General features: G+C 40.8%; 5 protein-coding genes across 6 annotated transcripts; 2 read left to right on the plus strand and 3 right to left on the minus strand.

Moving 5' to 3' along the window:
- Positions 1-1,881: 1,881 nt before the first annotated feature.
- LOC108602321 (coiled-coil domain-containing protein 173-like) lies at positions 1,882-3,406 on the minus strand. Its single transcript, XM_017990406.1, has 4 exons — positions 3,294-3,406; positions 2,637-3,234; positions 2,435-2,584; positions 1,882-2,381 (listed from the first exon to the last, which is right to left on the minus strand). The coding sequence occupies exons 1-4, from the start codon at positions 3,346-3,348 to the stop codon at positions 2,042-2,044; spliced, it is 1,143 nt and encodes a 380-aa protein (XP_017845895.1). The 5' UTR covers positions 3,349-3,406; the 3' UTR covers positions 1,882-2,041.
- Positions 3,407-3,538: 132 nt separating this feature from the next.
- LOC108602373 lies at positions 3,539-5,015 on the minus strand. Its single transcript, XM_017990478.1, has 4 exons — positions 4,842-5,015; positions 4,187-4,784; positions 3,981-4,130; positions 3,539-3,920 (listed from the first exon to the last, which is right to left on the minus strand). Exons 1-4 carry the CDS (start codon positions 4,915-4,917, stop codon positions 3,596-3,598), a joined length of 1,149 nt encoding a protein of 382 aa, XP_017845967.1. The 5' UTR covers positions 4,918-5,015; the 3' UTR covers positions 3,539-3,595.
- A 2,119-nt stretch (positions 5,016-7,134) lies between these two features.
- Positions 7,135-8,824, plus strand: LOC108602295 (band 7 protein AGAP004871). 2 transcript variants are annotated; one of them, XM_017990376.2, is made up of 6 exons: positions 7,135-7,486; positions 7,538-7,688; positions 7,741-8,103; positions 8,163-8,328; positions 8,385-8,649; positions 8,706-8,824. In XM_017990376.2, exons 1-6 carry the CDS (start codon positions 7,210-7,212, stop codon positions 8,753-8,755), a joined length of 1,272 nt encoding a protein of 423 aa, XP_017845865.1. In that variant the 5' UTR covers positions 7,135-7,209; the 3' UTR covers positions 8,756-8,824. The 2 variants fall into 2 exon arrangements, with proteins under 2 accessions (XP_017845865.1, XP_017845864.1); XM_017990375.2 differs by having other exon boundaries at positions 7,136-7,486; positions 8,703-8,824.
- A 3,060-nt stretch (positions 8,825-11,884) lies between these two features.
- On the plus strand, positions 11,885-13,573 carry LOC108601320. Its single transcript, XM_017989219.1, has one exon. The coding sequence runs from the start codon at positions 11,885-11,887 to the stop codon at positions 13,571-13,573; it is 1,689 nt and encodes a 562-aa protein (XP_017844708.1).
- A 192-nt stretch (positions 13,574-13,765) lies between these two features.
- On the minus strand, positions 13,766-14,662 carry LOC108602515 (ubiquitin-conjugating enzyme E2 H). Its single transcript, XM_017990646.1, has 2 exons — positions 14,597-14,662; positions 13,766-14,528 (listed from the first exon to the last, which is right to left on the minus strand). The coding sequence occupies exon 2, from the start codon at positions 14,445-14,447 to the stop codon at positions 13,872-13,874; it is 576 nt and encodes a 191-aa protein (XP_017846135.1). The 5' UTR covers positions 14,448-14,528; positions 14,597-14,662; the 3' UTR covers positions 13,766-13,871.
- Positions 14,663-16,304: the final 1,642 nt, after the last annotated feature.

Genomic DNA, 16,304 nt, shown 5'->3' on the forward strand with positions numbered 1-16,304 from the left:
CGCTTTGGCAATTATAATTAGATGTGAGCGCGTTTCGAGCTCAATTAAAAAGCACGTGGCTGGGCGAACATGCCGCGACAAAAAATTGGGTTAAAACGTGCTCAGGGCGGACTGCGACTGCGATGGCGAAAACCGCAGCGAATTGTTTCTGTTTCAATTAGTGTTGCACTGGGCGTATGCGCAACATTTTGCCAATATTGAAATTTATGTTTCCGACACACAAATCCGCACATTTACACACAACTTTTTGGGGGGCTGCAAAGTTTACAATTTTGAGCCACCCACCACTCGCCTGTGGCCAACTTTCACTTCCACTGTCGGCTCTCACTTCCGCTTCCGCACGCCTGCGGTTGCCACAGCTGCTAGCCCATGTGGCGGGAAATTGGTTTATTTTATACTCATTGATTGCTCGTCGTCGAGCCCCCAGCTCTGTCGCTGAGCTGCCATTTGGCAATTTGAAATTAACATTGAATGTGATTTGTTTAGAATTGCAATTAAAGAATGTTTATAGCCGATATCGCAATAATTCGAAACCGTTTTGACAGCCAGATTTAGAGCTGCACACACATTTATTCATTTGATTTGCCTGGCAAATTGCATTGCGCAAATAAAGTTACACGCTGGTTAGCAACTGGGCCGGCCAAATGACCAGTTCATGGCCAACAACGTGACCGACATTCGTTTGAAGTGGAAGACAAGAATGCAATGTCCGTATAAAAAAAAAACAATCAAGAGTGAAAAGCTTGTTAGTGGTTAAGCGTGCGCGCTCTTTGAGCTAAATGATTAAGCCAACGCTGTGTGCTTTTAGTTAAACATACTGCAAATCAACTAGTCAACGCTTAAATTAAACTTAAACTGCGTGTGTGTTGGGCATTGTTAATGCCAACACATTTTCACGCATTCTACGAAAATGTTTTTAGTTCTGCTGCTAACCGCAGCAATGTGCATTGTTGCTGTGTGTGTGTGTGTGGGACGCTTTTTAATCTGCTGGTGGGGGCTGCGACAACTGAATGATGCTTGTGGCACGAACTAGTTGGCTGACCAGCTCCATTTCCGTTGGCGAAATGTTTACGTGCGTGCAGCGAGCAGCAGCTCACGGTCTTAGGACTTATCGGACTTGTCTAGATTTACTGTTGAAAGCACAATGTGCTGATTACAATGGCGTCGGCTCAGTGCTCGGACTCGGAAGATTAAAAGCGTCGTTTATTCAACATTAATTTATGGTGACAGCATGAGCTAAAGAAAAGCGCTGCTTCTTCTTCTTCTTCTTCTACTTTTAGTTCAGCTGCTTTGGCTTTTGCTTCTGCACTTGAATGTTTAAATTTTGTATGCTTTGTACAAGTGTCAGGCGCTCAGTGACCTTCGATGCTCATAAAATAATTTAATAGAAACTTTCGAGCTAGCCGCAGACACCGCAAGCGTCTTTTATTGAGTGTTTTCAATGCATCAGCCTGGGCTGGCTGGCTGGCTGACTGTATTCCTGATAACTTCAATGTCAATTCAGCTGCGCAGATTTGCCGCCTTCCTCGTTTGCTCTAAATATGCAAAAAGGGAAATTTAATGAAATTTCAAATTGCCACTCGCTTTCTGTCTCGCTTTGTCAGAGGCTGCTGCTGCTCCTGTATGTAATTCTATGTATGTGTTTGTCTATGTGTACGCCATGGCGTGTCCTTTGGTGCGTCTGCTCAGTGTCTTTTGTGCTCCAGTGACAGCTGCTCATTTCACGCTTGGTAATTTCAATGAATTCAACAGCAGCTCGCATTGAGTCTGAGCTCTCAGCTATTTGTGCGTCGCTTCATTAATTAAATTTCATTTTTTTATTCAAGCCGCATGCATAAATGAATAGCTGATGACTTTAATTCATTCATTCATGATTTTAGGCAATAATCGAGACATGGCGCTGACCATCACTAAACAATTTATTAACTGTCTACAAGCTGCATACAAGTAAATCACAAATGCTTGTGCCTGCAACTGATACAAAGCTTGTAGCTTGACAATTTTAAGCTCAATTTTTAAAATTATTATGCCAAAGAGTTGTCTACTTCTTCTTCTTCTTGTTGATTGCACGACTTAAGCGTTTGTTCTTTTTGGCTTGATCTCTACGCCATTTGCGCCAATATCTTTGTATTTTACGTGCGGCTAGATTCATCATGTAGATCATAATGCGTCGCAGTTTTCTTTTCTGCTCCTCTTCCTCGCGTTTGATAACAATCGCCTTATAGATGGCCTCTTCTCTGTGATAAGTTTTCATAAATGCATCTACTTCCCTTTGCGCTACTTTCATTTCCTCCTCCAGCTCAAAGTTTTCGCGCATTTTTTCGCCTATGCTCTGGTCATATTTTTTGATTACAGCTTCCAGCTGCAGCATAAGCTTGTTTCTAATAAGTTGTGTATATTAAAATATAGTTAATTTTTTATATATTGCACTTACTTTTCAGCACGCGTATCCTTCTCATACTTGCGAAATTCCTTTGTCTGCTTTTGATGCTCGGCGCGCACCTTTTGCAGCGTTTCCTGCAAATCATTGAACTTCTCTGTGCTGGCCTTTTGATTAGCGCGTATTAAACGACGGCAGCGATCACTAAGCCAAAAACAACAATTTATGTTAGTTATATAAGTGTTAGTTAACTTACCTTTCTCTTTGTATGCGCAAATCATTTGCAGCTATTTTAATATTCAACTCGTCCTGGCATTTTTTCATATAAGCCTCCTTGGCTGCAATTTTCCAACGCAGTCGCACCTTTTCAGCTTGCAGACGCGCCTGCAGATCATCAATGTTGGCCTTAACTGTTTCATTCTCTTGATAAATTTTATACATGCGCCGCTCCTGTGCAATGTGCTTCTTAGCATTGCGTTCGATATGATGCTGGGCTATGTCATGTAGATTTTCAAAAGCACTGAGCAACTTACGCTCTGCCAGCGTCAGCTCATTCATAAACTTTGGAAATAGCTTATACATTGGATGATTGCGTTGAAAGAAGTCAATGATTTTGATCATGCCGTGGTCCATTAATGGCGGTCGCTGCTCCTTTAGTATAATGTTACGTCGGCGCACAAAGTCATCGACGAGGCGCAGTCCGGGCGCATAGATAGTGCCAGTAAGCACTTTTGCAAGCAGCTTGGTATCCCCCAGTAATCTAGGTAGGATCAGTGAGATCTTAACGCGCTCCAAGGCTTCATTCATAACGCGTAGCACACAAGAGATTTGCGTGGCGCGCACAGAGGAAAAATCTGCATGGCTAGGGTTTTATTAATTAATTAAAAATGGTATCGATGAGCAGTAGCTTAACCTAGCCTGGCCATGCGCTTGGTATCGTAATACGGATCATCTTGTTTCTTGCTCATTTTTATAAAAACTGTGTATACATGTGTGTGTTTTGTATTTTTTTTTAGTTTTTGTTTTGTCTATTTGAAGCATGTGCCTAAGCTGACTCAAAAAAAATTGTTAATTGCTTTTCCATTTTAAGCACATCAAAGTGAATGTTTTTCTTCGAATTTAGCCTGTCAATTTGTATTTAAACCAATTTTAGGTGCAAGCATATATATGTCTTTATTTTGTCAGCTATTGCATTTGGCATAAAATTGTTAATGTTTATTTTTTTCTTTTACCACCGCCGCGATTTTTTTTGGCCATATGCTTGCGCCACTTGCGCCAATATTTTTGTATAACAGCCGCAGCGCGATTCATTGAGAAGACTATAATGCGATGTCGTCGTTCAGCCTTGAGTTTCTCCTCGCGCCTGACAACAATCTGCTTGTAAATTGCCTCCTCCTTGCGATACAGTATCATAAATATATCCAGCTGCTGCTTGGCTATGTCATACTGGTCCAACAGCAACAGATTCTCACGTTGTTTTTCACCAATTACATAGTCGTATTTCTTGAGTACGCCCTGGAATTGAATCTGCAACTTGTTGCTGCAACAACAACAAGAACAACAATAGGGTTGACATCAAATAAAGTGTTGCTCCACTTACATTTCATCGCGCAGCTCCTTTTCACGTTGATGTTGTTTGCTGACATGCAATCTGTATTGGCCTCTCACTTGCACCAGCTCTTCATCTAGATGATACATTTTATCCAGATGCTTTCGCTGACTAACTCTGGTCGTGCGCTGGCATTTTGCGCTATAGTATGAAAAGTGCAATTTAGTACGTATACGCAATTTGCATTGCTAACTTGCCTTTCATTTTGAAAAACCGCTTCGAATTTCTCGCGCTTGGTGTTCACCTCATCTTGAATATTTGTCAAAACTGCTTTCACCACTGCCTCCTTTTTTAATCGATGCGCTGTGCGCTTATCGAGCTTAGCCTGCATCTCAGCTATATCGGCCTTTAGCTCTTTATTTTCCTTCATCATGCTCACAATGTGGCACTCGGACTCGACTTGCTGCTTGGCATCCTTTTGCAGGCGATAGCGTGAAATGTCAATAAGTCGCTCGTATGCGTAATGTAATTTTCTTTCTTGCGGTCCAAGACTGTTTAGATATCCGGGAAACAGCTCGTACATATGATAATGGCGCTGAAAGTAATCCATTATCTGTACCATCGCATGATCCATTAGAGGCGAGCGCTTTTCCTTTAAAATAAAAGTCAGTCTACGCATAAAATCATCCACAAGCGGCAGCACATCCTGGTACTTGGTGCCAGTTAAGACTTTGGTCATGTAGTCTGGATCCTTCAGTATCTGCGGCAATATCAACGTGATCCTTACACGCTCCATTGCGTCCCTTAGCACACACAGCACATTCTCAATTATATTTTGTCGCACCAAAGACAAATCTGTAAGCTGCAAATATTAGTTGAGTTTACTTTAACGTTAATTTATTTAAACTTTACCAAAATAAGTGGCCTCCAACATGCGCTTCGTATGCAACGAGTGTTTTTTCTTCACAGCCAGCTCTATTTTGCTCATATTGACCCTTTATCAATACAAACCAATCAATAGAAAACATAAAAAAATGTTAAAAAGTTGTAGCAAATTTAGTGTGCGTGTATATATGTGTGTGTGTCTTTCACTAAAGTATTAATAATAGAGTAAATGTTTTAGTTTTAGTTGTTAGCATGCTTAGATTTTTGTTTAAATTTCATTACCACTTCTGACAATGATGCATTTCGTTATTTCCTTGCAGGTTTATCCTTGGGGACTAATAACTTTGTCCCCCATCAGCATCAGAAAGTATAATGGAGTAATTTTCCATGTGCTCGCCAAGACAATTGTTTGGCTCTCACCATATGTTGCAGCATTTGCAATCAGATGAGATTCAGTTGTGTGGGTGCTAAGGAAGGTCAAATCACATAAATTACTTTATGATGGGGTCGCTCAGTGCGAGGCGAAACTTCAGAGTCCAGCACATGTGGTCACGGAATGGAAAAGTTGAAAGTTGCCACAATGCATCACAAGAGAAAGCAGCAACAACAAAAGTCATTCCCAAGTTATTGCTACACTATATACACTCACACACACACAGGCACTCTTTTGTCTTTTGGCAGTTGCCATTTGCCTGTCGCTTCCTAAATAAAATAGTCAGAGGCAAGAAAACAAAAGTTTTAGTTTTTGGCCTGCAAACTTTTGTCAACTTGCTGTGATAAAGTTTCTTTTGTTATTTTTTTTAGCTATTGCGACAAGATTTTTGAGCATATTTTCTCATATGAATTTTTTTATGTTATACTATATGGGATTTTCCAAATAGCGTTAGAGCTGCATTTAGTTGCTACTGAAGCGCATCAGCTAGTATTCAATTATATTGTTGCAATTCTTTTAATGTGCATGAAGTCATTAAAACAAAAATTAAAGAAATTAATATATGTAATTTAAAATATATTATACGCATATGTATATACTATATGCAATTACAAATCAATTTAATGAAATAAATATGTTACAGAGTAAATTGGATAAACAAATTGGCAAGTAAGCATATTGAAATAAATTATTATTATTCGGCAACGCGTTTACTGCTTGTTTAATCGCCAACAGCTCAAACACAACTGAATTCAAGTGGCCACCAACACGTGGATCATAGTGCAATAATAAAAAGTGAGAGCGCAAGCCTCTCAGAGAGCGTAAGTGACAGTCACTGCTTGTCTTATCTTTTAATCAGCCCACGCTGCTTGCTAGCGAGAGCAACGCTGCTCGCGTCTTTCGTTCTGATGCGCTCCCACGCTTTTATTGCAGTGTCATATTAGAAGAGAGCGCAAATCTTTCAGAGAACGTGAGCGACCGCCACTGTTTGTTATCAAGTGTTTGTCAGCGCTTCTTTTGCTCTCTTCGTTTCTTTCGATCGATCTGAGGTGTTCGCTGCTGCGACTGAGCGAGCGCAGCGCTGCTTTGTTTAAACTTCAAGCAGGCAGACTCCCTTCTAGCTTTACAAAATATTATTTGAGTTAAGCAAAATTGTTTCCACAGCCCAATGTGCATATTTAAATTAATATTTAATTATTAAATAAAATGTTCTATTTTGAAGAAGAGCATACTAGTAGATTTGTATTATAGTTTGTTAAAAATATGTTTATATATTATTGTATAACAATTAACATAAATATATAAAACATTTGTGAGCCTTACTTTTGTTTACACTGCTTGTTTAATCGCCAACACATCAGACGCGGGCGCGGGCGCCAACACGTGGAGAAGAGTGTAATAATGAAAGGTGCGAGCGCAAGCCTCTCAGAGAGTGCAAGCCCCTCAAGCAGTAGCTTGTAGTATTATGTTTTAATCAGCCCACAATGTTTGTTAGCGAGAGCAGCGCTGCTCACGTCTTTCGTTTGTCTGCGTTCCCACGCATTTATCTCAGTGCAAAAATTAAAGAGAGCGCAAGTCTTTCAGAGAGCGTGAGTGACAGCCACATTTTGTTATCAAGTGCATATTGAATTTTCCATCATGTACCAGCGCTGTTTGCGCTCGGGTCGTTTCGTTCGTATGCGCTCGTTCGGTCTGCGGTGTTCGCTGCTGCGACTGCGTAAGCGCTTCGCTGCTTTGGATCGTACGATGGAGTTAGTCTTTGCTTAGCAGGTAGGCTGCCTGCAGTTCACAGCATTGAAGCCCATGTGCCCATTGTGCGTTTTTGTTTTTCAAAGTAATTTTAAGCGTAACACATTTAAATATTTAGTTGAAGCTGTAAATGTTGCCGTATACCTAAGTAAATTATGTCTTAATTTATAATATTAAAGCCAAATTTTTGTTGTTACAAATAAATTTTTCTTAATGGCTGAACCCAGTAAATATGATTATCCAAGGCAGCCCGAAGACAATCAGCAAGAACCGAATTATCCAAGACAGCCAAGTATTGATCGAGAAACACAGCAAAATTACCCCAATCAGTCAGCTAATGATTATGCTAGACAACCAGCTAACGATCAGCAAAAAACTGATTCTCAAAGAAAACCACCAGATGACAATCGAAAGCAAAATAACTACCCAAGGCAGCCAGCAAACAATGTGCAACCGCCGAAAAAGCCACCGCGACAGCATATAAAAACAAGTAATTAGTTCATTAATAGAAGAGCTGCATATTAATAATAATTGTGTACAGGTGATGATGCACCTACTTGTTCGGTTGAAAGATGTGCAACTGTATTTTCATATATACTGGTTGCAATATTTTTCCCAATTTCAATTTTCTTTTGCATAATTACTGTCCGAGAATTTAATCGAGCTGTAATTTTCCGCATGGGACGCTTGAGGTGAGTTTGGTGAATTGCAGCTCATTCATAATTTATGCTTTATCACAACTAGGAAAGGGGGACAGGGGCCTGGCTTGGTGTTTATTCTGCCCTGTGTGGATAGCTACGGTCTGGTGGATCTACGCACCAGAGTGGAGATTATACCATCGCAGGAAATGCTAACTAAGGATGCGGTCACAATAAGCGTCGATGCAGTGCTTTTCTACTGTGTCAAGAGCTCAACGTTTGCAGTCATTCAAATATCAAATGTGCACGATTCCACAATTTTAATTGCACAGACCACGATGCGTAATTTAGTGGGCACCAAGACGCTGCATGAGCTGCTAACATCTAGAGAGGAATTGTCGCGTGAAGTGGGCGAGGCCGTGCATCATGCAACTGCCAGATGGGGAGTGAGAGTTGAACGAGTCGAAATGTAAGTCGCTTTAATGAAATACCATTAGCAATGAAAGCATATAAAGCGTTTTAATTTAGCAAGGACATTGCTCTACCCGAAGTACTGCAAAGATCACTTTCGAGTGAGGCTGAGGCACTGCGAGAGGCTCGCGCAAAAGTTATATCAGCCGAGGGTGAATTGGATGCTTCAAGAGCTTTAAAGGAAGCGTCCGATGTTATGTCTGAAAACCAAATTACGCTACAAGTAAGCAACGCTGATATATATAATAGAAATTGCTATAAATTATTTTCTATACACAGCTGCGACATCTGCAAATATTAACAGCAATTTCTCATGAGCGGCAACTGACAATAATTTATCCCTTCCCCGTGGAAATGATGACACCTTTTGAGAACTCTGGCCGTAAAAAAGGTGGCGCAGTTGCTCCTCATCTACCTGCAGTTTTATTTAATGATAACGAAGCAGCGTCCACCAGTAGTGGTAAGAAGTCTATGCTTGAGGAAGCTTTCAAATTCTTTAGAGCAGCAGCAAATGCTGCACCAGATAATTCTACTACAAGTAATAGTAAGTATTGCTGTTTACATTTTTAAGCCAATTTTATAGCCTTGCTTTGCTAGAAGAAGCTGCGGAAAAAATAACTAGAGGCACTCAATACGAAAGGTCGGATTGAAATACAAATTGCTAAGATTTTAAATTATATGTTAAGCTTGAATAAATAACTTGAAAATTTCACATTTTATGTTAATAACTCTTTTCTATAGAATTTTAAGCACTCACATAAAACATTTTAATAAAGTCTAATTTGCAATTTATTAGATTTCACTTGCAATTAATTTTAGAGCAGCACGCGCTATGAACAGAGCGTGTTTGAATAAAAAGCACCCCCCCACCCCTCACTCACCTGCCATCATCACATGTGGGCGTTAGCATATGTCCGCACAGGTAGCCACATGTTTGTGCAGCTGCCTCAGCCGTGGCGCTTTAAGCTTGTTACCCGTTTCCGCATTCGCAGCTGACGCTATCGCCAGCACCCGTTGCCAGTTGCAAGTTGCAAAGGCAGCGATGCATATTCAAATTTGATTTATGCAAATGGCAAATGCAGCAGCAAATGCCGAGTTGCATATAAACAAACACACAGACAGCGTAGGGTATAAGCCAATGTTTGTACGAGAGCAGCCACAGCCAAAGTGACCAACTGTTGTCCCTTACCTTATACTTATTTAAGCTAACGCCATTGCCATTGCTTTAATTCCCGATTCGAGCGTACAAGCTGCTGTTCCAAAGGGTTATCTTAGCAAATGTTTTTTGCACTTGACGTTTGGTCATTTCAGTTGTCATTTTGGCTTTGTTTTTTATTTGGCTGGCTGGCACCCGGTTTCAGATTCGCCTGACATATGACTGTTGTGGCCGCTGCAAATGCTTCGCCATCTGTTAGTCCAGCTGCTCAGTTGTCAGTCCATTTTGGTTCATTTCGGTTTTAAGGTTCTCGTGGTATTTTTAGTTTTTTTCAGTTTTGTTGCACTTATTTTGGCTTACAAAAGGCAACTTTGACCTCAGCACGAATTCATTCCGGTGTTTTTATTGTCTCTTGACTGTGTGTGTGTGTGTGTGTTTTTTTTTTCATCTCTTTTCGTGTCTGCGTTAACCTTACGGCATTCGATTTCATGTTTGTCATTGTCAATCTAATTTATCGACATTCGTTTATTGCCCTAAAAAAAAATTTGAATGGAAATTGCAAATATCTGTTTGCTCTGTTGTTACTTTTATTGGCTTTGTGTCTTCAAGGCCTTTATATCTCGATTTGTATAGCCAATTTCGATGTCGGCAATTATAAGTTGACTATGCATGTGTGATAAGTGAACTGTTCGCGTCATATATAAATCATTTAATAATAATAAACCTGAATAATCAACATTGTACTAATGCATAATTTTTTATCTATTATTTTATGTTAAGTTCTTACACTCTCTTATCTTCATTCTCTTGATTGAATTCAAGCAACTCTTCAACTTCCAAGTTGTTCTACTGCATTATTAGTTTAATGCGTAACTTAACTCTTCAACATTAGTAATTAAGTATCAGTAGCACTAACGACTAACGACTGTAACTATCTTTGCTTTGTTTGTACCCACAACACATTGTACGTTTGCAGTTTGAAAGCCGAGCCTGCAGTAGGCTGCAAGGAAGGCGTACGCCACTCCAAGTTGAAACACATACGAACAGAGTTGAGGCCTTTAAGCTTTTGCTGCCATTTAAATGATAATGAAGCTGAGGCGCCCATTCATGCTCTCAATACAAGTCTTGTTTGGCATTTGCTCAATCGCTTAGATCTGTTTGGCATAAATTAGCTGCAGCACACAGTCGCATTGTGTCAAATGCAGATTCAACGACTTTCAGAACACATGTTGCCACTTGTCACAGACCCCTAGACGGACGGACAGACAGACAAATGCACATATGTATGGCCGCTGAAATAACTTACAAGCACGCAAACTTTTGCTCTTGTGACAAAGTGGTGCCAGTCAGTGCCATTTTGTAGACTGCGACTGTCAACTGGGCGTATGCGTAACAAAAGCTGTTTTAACAGATTGTAAGCAAGAGCAAGGAAATTAGTTTGTGGGTGCGAGCGGAAGACCAAATGCAAATTGTGAACGAGCAACTCAACTCGACATTCACAACTAGCTCTCGACTTTTTCTTGCTGGACGAAGTTTCCATAAGACTTACTAAAATTTGTTTCGCAAGCAAAACTCAACTTCAGCCTGTTACTTTTGCCCTCTGACTAATGAGAAACAGCCACAAGTCACACACAACACAACAGCAGCAACAACAACAAGCCAACCACTAAGATGAGAAGACACAAATGTTACATCAACTTCAGATGTTATTATTGTTGTTTTTTGTTCAAGCTGCTCTGTGTGTGAGAGTCAGAAATATTATTTTTTTCTCATTTTCAAAAGAGTCAACAAACGCTGAGTACTCAGCAAATGAAGTTGCGGGCCATTGGAATTGACAACTACAAACGCATCAAGCTCGGACAGCAGCTTCAATTTCATTAACTAAGTGGCCGTAGCAATTAAGCTGCTGCATTTTGGAATAATATAAATTAATTAGAATATGCTAATGAGTGAGCTGTGTGCGTTCGCCTATTAGAGCTGCCTCTGTGTTGCTCACTATATATCGAAAGCACAGTTAATTTACTTGAATAAATTAGCGCGAGTATTGCAAGCAAATCCTTAGAGTCATTTAAAGTAGTCGACAGTCCAGCCAAGGTGGCTACACTTTTTAAGCGATTTTAAAGTGTTGAGCTACAAATTTATGCAAGCATTTCAAAGGATATGCCAGCTGCTCTCAGTTGTTGTCAGCTCATCGATGTCGACCTTCATTTGTGGCGCGTGCTTAAAATTCATTAAATTCATTACGACATTTGCATGCAGACGATGTAGTTTTTTGTCAAACGCGTCGCTATAAACGAGCATTGTATTAATTTGGCGCACTAAACGAAATGTTTATTTTCCTTTCGCTTGCTTCCAATCTTCTTTTGGTTTCACCCGTTGCCTGTCTGACTATTGGTCTGAAATGTTAAAGCTTTTAGTAAATTTAATAGAACTACGAAGTGCATTTCAACTTTAGGCATGAATAATAAAGCGCGCTGATGTAATTTGTGTTTACCAAGATGCTATCAAGTTAGTAATTGCTGCTAGCGCAAGCAAGTCAGGCCCTTAAAAAAGCTGACACTACGAAATTCTAGTGGGTCACTTGCGCATTTAGACGCATACGCAGCAAACAGTTTGCAACAACATGTGGATGCAGCAGTTACTACTAAGCAATGTGCCACTTGACGCGCAGCTAGCAGCCATTTGGACTCATCTGCGAGCTGAGCTAAGCTTCAGCACACTAATTTACTTTAAGGCGGCGGCGCATTGTGACTGTTGGCTGGGGCAATTGCTGGCAATGAGCAATGCGACAGCGGCAACATTGGTATGGAATAGCAGCGAGAAGGCGCCATACTTAAAGCCTAAGCAGAATGTAGATATGCTGGGGCTGATTTGCTTGGACAGTCGAGTGTATGAGCTGCTGCTAAATGAACTCGCTGCCATGCTGGATTATATGAGAGAAGTGCCGCTGTTAATACAACTGTGTGCAGTGGCGCATAAAACGGAAGCGGAAGTGGCAAGCGCGGAGTTGCTAATTTACACAATTTTAGAGCGCTGCCAGCAGCTGCTAATGCCGAATGTTTTAGTGCTGTTCGAGGATTTCTTTGCAACGCGAGTGCTTTATGCATATCAGAATTTTCCAACATTTAATTTGTTAGCGCAGACTTACAGCGCTACGCTGCAGCTTTATCCGAACAAGCTGCTTAATCTTTATGGGCACATGATTAGAACAGCGGTGTGCTTTGATGAGCCCTATGCCATGGCCTACAGGCTGCCCAATGGCACGCAAGGCATCACAGGCGTAGTTTGGCTGCTGTTGATTGAATTTGCACGCCAACTAAATGGCACACTGCAGTTGGTCAGTCAGCCAAGCGCCATCAAGTCAATCAGAGGCAATGTGCACACGCTTATGAAATTGATTGCCAACAATTCGCTGGATATTGCAATAACAGTGCAGGCCACCAGCTTGGGCTTTGTGGGCAACCTTAAGCAGATGAGCTATCCCGCTTTGGTGGGCAGCTGGTGTATTATGTTGCCAGTGGAGCATCAGCTTACCACGCGTGAGGCAATGCTGCATGTGATGCAGTCCCACTGGACTTGGCTGTACTTGGCGCTGCTTTATGCTGCGTTCTGCTGGCTGCAGCGTCAGCGTTTGCTGGTGAAGCGCATACTGCGCTTGTTGCCCCCACTCATGCAGCTAACTTTGCTTTGCGTGTTGGTGGCGCAGCTTGCCGCGCTGCTGGCGCGACCCGCGCAACGTGAGCGTGTGAACAGCATCGCGGATATGAGCGTGTCGATTGCTGGACTGCGCTCGGAGTTTAATATTTATCCGGATCGCTTGCGCATTAAGTACCCCTCGTCTTTCACATCGTTCGAGAGCATTCAAGAGTTTATTGCCTTGCGCAAAAGCTTAAATACTTCATTTGCATACACAATTAGTTCGCCGAAGTTTGCGCTTATTAGCGAAATGCAGCAGTTCTTTGAGCGCCCGCTCTTTCGCTACTCCACGGATATTTGCTTGAAGGATCTGACACTGACCTCGCTGCTCATACAGAGCAATTACTTGAATCGCCATCAGCTCAACTTGTTTATAATTCAACTGCGTGACAGTGGGCTAACCAGATACTGGGTACGTCTGAGCTTCTATCATATGCTGCGGGATAAGCAGCTGCAGCTAAAGGACTTCACTCCACGCTGTGCTATGCGATCAGTTTCCTGCATGGACTGGATTTATATTGCTTGGTTTTATGCTTTAGCAGTTGTTGCTGCAGTGCTTGTTTTTCTAGCCGAGCTAACAGTTTACTATTCAAAAACTCTACTCAATCTGGTGTAATTTGCTTTCAATAAAAATTAAATGTTGATTATTGGATTAGACTGTGTTGATCAGAGTCAACATAAGAGTTTGTTTCACTCGCTTTAATCACATTTTACATAATTAATATAATATATTTACTATAAGCAAACATTATCATCAAACTCATAATAAATGAACATTAGTTCCCCCCTCAGCACAATTCCTTGCATTTATGTCTTTGCTTTATCAATTTTTTTATTCTACTTATTAAAGACAGCATTCAAAGCAAAACGAAACTATTGTAGACTTATAAAATACACAAAAGACCAGCCAGACGTTAATCGTCATCAGCATCATTATCAGACAGCAGATCGGACAAGCTCAAGTCCGACGAGCGCTTGTCCAGACTTTCATTATCCTTGGACTGACCTGGCAGCACAATTGGCAGTGCATACATTTTGAGAAACATGCTCACCCTATCGCGAAAGTCCTTCTCTGATTGCTTCATAATTGCAGCGGCATGATGGTTCAACGGATCGTGCGGATTCGGGTGACGCAGCAGTTGCGGCAGAAACGTTTCGAATATGTTCAGCAAATCGTAATTGGCCGACCAGGCCTGCTTGAAGACATTCATGCACACCAGACCCGTGGTGAACTCAATGTTCGGATGCAATATTTTGGTAACAAAACGCAGGCGAGGCGCCTTCAGCGGATACTCCTGCGGCATTGCAACATTCACTGTCCAAACGCCGCCCTCATAGGCAGTGCCCATTGGCCCCTCCAGACGCACATCCAAGTTGCTCATGTCGTCGTCAACGATTGTGTGATAGCCCGCGACCAACAGCCTATTCACATCCCGCACCAGACGGCGGCCGGCCATTGGCGAGGTTGTGTTCACGACTACATTGGCCATTTGGTCTCTTGTTATTCTATGCAACTACTAAGATTTTGAGTGCACTCGTCTGTTACCAGCGGTACCTTCAAAAGCAATCATCTGGCCAGCGCCAGTGCCACCAAATTTAGCAAAATACAAAAAATCTGAAATATTTATTATATACTTACATATAAAAGAAACGGAAATTTTGTTATTATTACATTAAAATGTGATTCAGCCTAGCTCACTGCCTACTGCAAACAAAAAATTAACTTTGTAATTAGTAAATATATAACAAAATAAAAGGTAATCAAAAATGTTTGTTGGCTTAGCAGTTATGCCAACAAGAAAAAACGCAGCTCGCTGAATGCTGCAGCTACAAACCGCAAGCTGTACACATTTTCATGCTGCCACGCCCACTATTCTATGTACTGTTAACTGTTGACTACTGTCTGCCCTTAAACTACTCCACCAATTCTATAAAACTAACTATTACTCAATTCCTTAAACTTTTTTTTTGTCTGCCCTGATAAGTATGCTATAATATTCTACCATTGTTTTATTTATTTTATAGATTACTTAAATATGGACTTACCAATTATATTAGCTGGAAAAAAAACCAAAATAGAAAATTTTAAAAAAATTTTAATTAAAAATGTAGTTAAAGATCTGATATACATTGAATATATAAATTAGACAGCGGATTAGTTAAGCGGATTAGTTAAATGCATTTGCTATTTTTTTTGCAGAGATCTGCTCTTTATAAATAAATGTATTCACGTCTATCGAACAGTTAGTTATCACCTCTATTTCGCCAAATCAAACCATCAAAATATGAAGGGAAGTTCTATCAACATATACACTGGAGACTGGCAGCCTTTGCTTTTCGTTGAATGCCTGCTTCGATTTCCTTTGAATAATTGTATGCATTATTTAGAAATTCAGCGTGTTTGTGCCAAAAAGCCTTTTGGTCATGTTTTAGTTTTAGCTTCGGTGGTTTATTGGTGTTTTGTGTGTGTTATTTGCGGACTCTGTGTATGTCCGCATTGCGCACAAAGCGAATTTTTTGGCACCGTGCCGAAAATACTCGTAATTCATGCATTAATTGCGCGTGGGTCATATTCAAATGCAAATAGTTTGGCTCCACTGCCAAATGCTTGTAATGCTCACACAGGGTCAGGCGTTTAAATATTGTACACAACTAATGCAGTAGTACTAGTAATTGTGTTTAAACTAAATATTTTCAAGCTCAATTGTGTGCGCACAACAAACTGCAAATGGCAATTGCAGTAAATGGTGCTGGGAACAAAATGCTGGAAATTACCGTCATGGCTGAGAATCAGTTGGTAGACACTCGTTTTATGCACAAGTATCTTTCGCATCAGTGAGTGTATTTGTATTTGTGTTGGTATTAGTACAAGTGCGACTGAATGCCTGAGCTGAAACAATGGTAAATAACGACTAGAAAATTGTAAAAAATGTCAACGATGTTTCCATAGCTCAAATTCTCACCCCACTTCACGCCCTTTTAGACCAATTGTTTTCCTCTCTCGCTGCTTATGTCCAGTCCATCGCCCCCACCCTCCACATCTGTTTGTCTGGGCTGCTTTATACTGTTGTCTGAGTCTGGACTGGACTGGAATGCGCATTGTTGCAATTTTCACAGTTGAGTGCTTACATTGTTTTCGATGACAGCGCAGCGCGTTTACAATGAATAATTAGAATTGGTTGAAGCTTTCGTATACCAAGTTAACATAAATACTAAACGGGTATACTCAGCGCTTGACGAGCTAATCAGCTTATACTATACGCTTATACTAGCAAGCTTAGAGGGTATTGCTTAGTTGTGTCAGCGCTTGAACTTTATCGGTTTGTTGACTTAATTCATGCTACATT

The sequence above is a fragment of the Drosophila busckii genome, chromosome 3R (assembly GCF_011750605.1).
Source record: "Drosophila busckii strain San Diego stock center, stock number 13000-0081.31 chromosome 3R, ASM1175060v1, whole genome shotgun sequence".
Lineage (NCBI taxonomy): Eukaryota > Metazoa > Arthropoda > Insecta > Diptera > Drosophilidae > Drosophila > Drosophila busckii.

Coding starts and splice junctions, on each gene's coding strand:
- LOC108602321 (XM_017990406.1), bottom strand. CDS start 3,348: ATGAGCAAGAAACAAGATGATCCGTATTACGATACCAAGCGCATGGCC. Junction 3,235..3,293: donor CAAGCGCATGGCCAGGCTAG/GTTAAGCTACTG, acceptor CTAGCCATGCAG/ATTTTTCCTCTGTGCGCGCC. Junction 2,585..2,636: donor TTGCGCATACAAAGAGAAAG/GTAAGTTAACTA, acceptor TTTTTGGCTTAG/TGATCGCTGCCGTCGTTTAA.
- LOC108602295 (XM_017990375.2), top strand. CDS start 7,210: ATGGCTGAACCCAGTAAATATGATTATCCAAGGCAGCCCGAAGACAAT. Junction 7,487..7,537: donor GCGACAGCATATAAAAACAA/GTAATTAGTTCA, acceptor AATTGTGTACAG/GTGATGATGCACCTACTTGT. Junction 8,104..8,162: donor AGAGTTGAACGAGTCGAAAT/GTAAGTCGCTTT, acceptor GTTTTAATTTAG/CAAGGACATTGCTCTACCCG.
- LOC108602373 (XM_017990478.1), bottom strand. CDS start 4,917: ATGAGCAAAATAGAGCTGGCTGTGAAGAAAAAACACTCGTTGCATACG. Junction 4,785..4,841: donor GTTGGAGGCCACTTATTTTG/GTAAAGTTTAAA, acceptor TGCAGCTTACAG/ATTTGTCTTTGGTGCGACAA. Junction 3,921..3,980: donor AAGGAGCTGCGCGATGAAAT/GTAAGTGGAGCA, acceptor TTGTTGTTGCAG/CAACAAGTTGCAGATTCAAT.
- LOC108602515 (XM_017990646.1), bottom strand. CDS start 14,447: ATGGCCAATGTAGTCGTGAACACAACCTCGCCAATGGCCGGCCGCCGT.
- LOC108601320 (XM_017989219.1), top strand. CDS start 11,885: ATGTGGATGCAGCAGTTACTACTAAGCAATGTGCCACTTGACGCGCAG.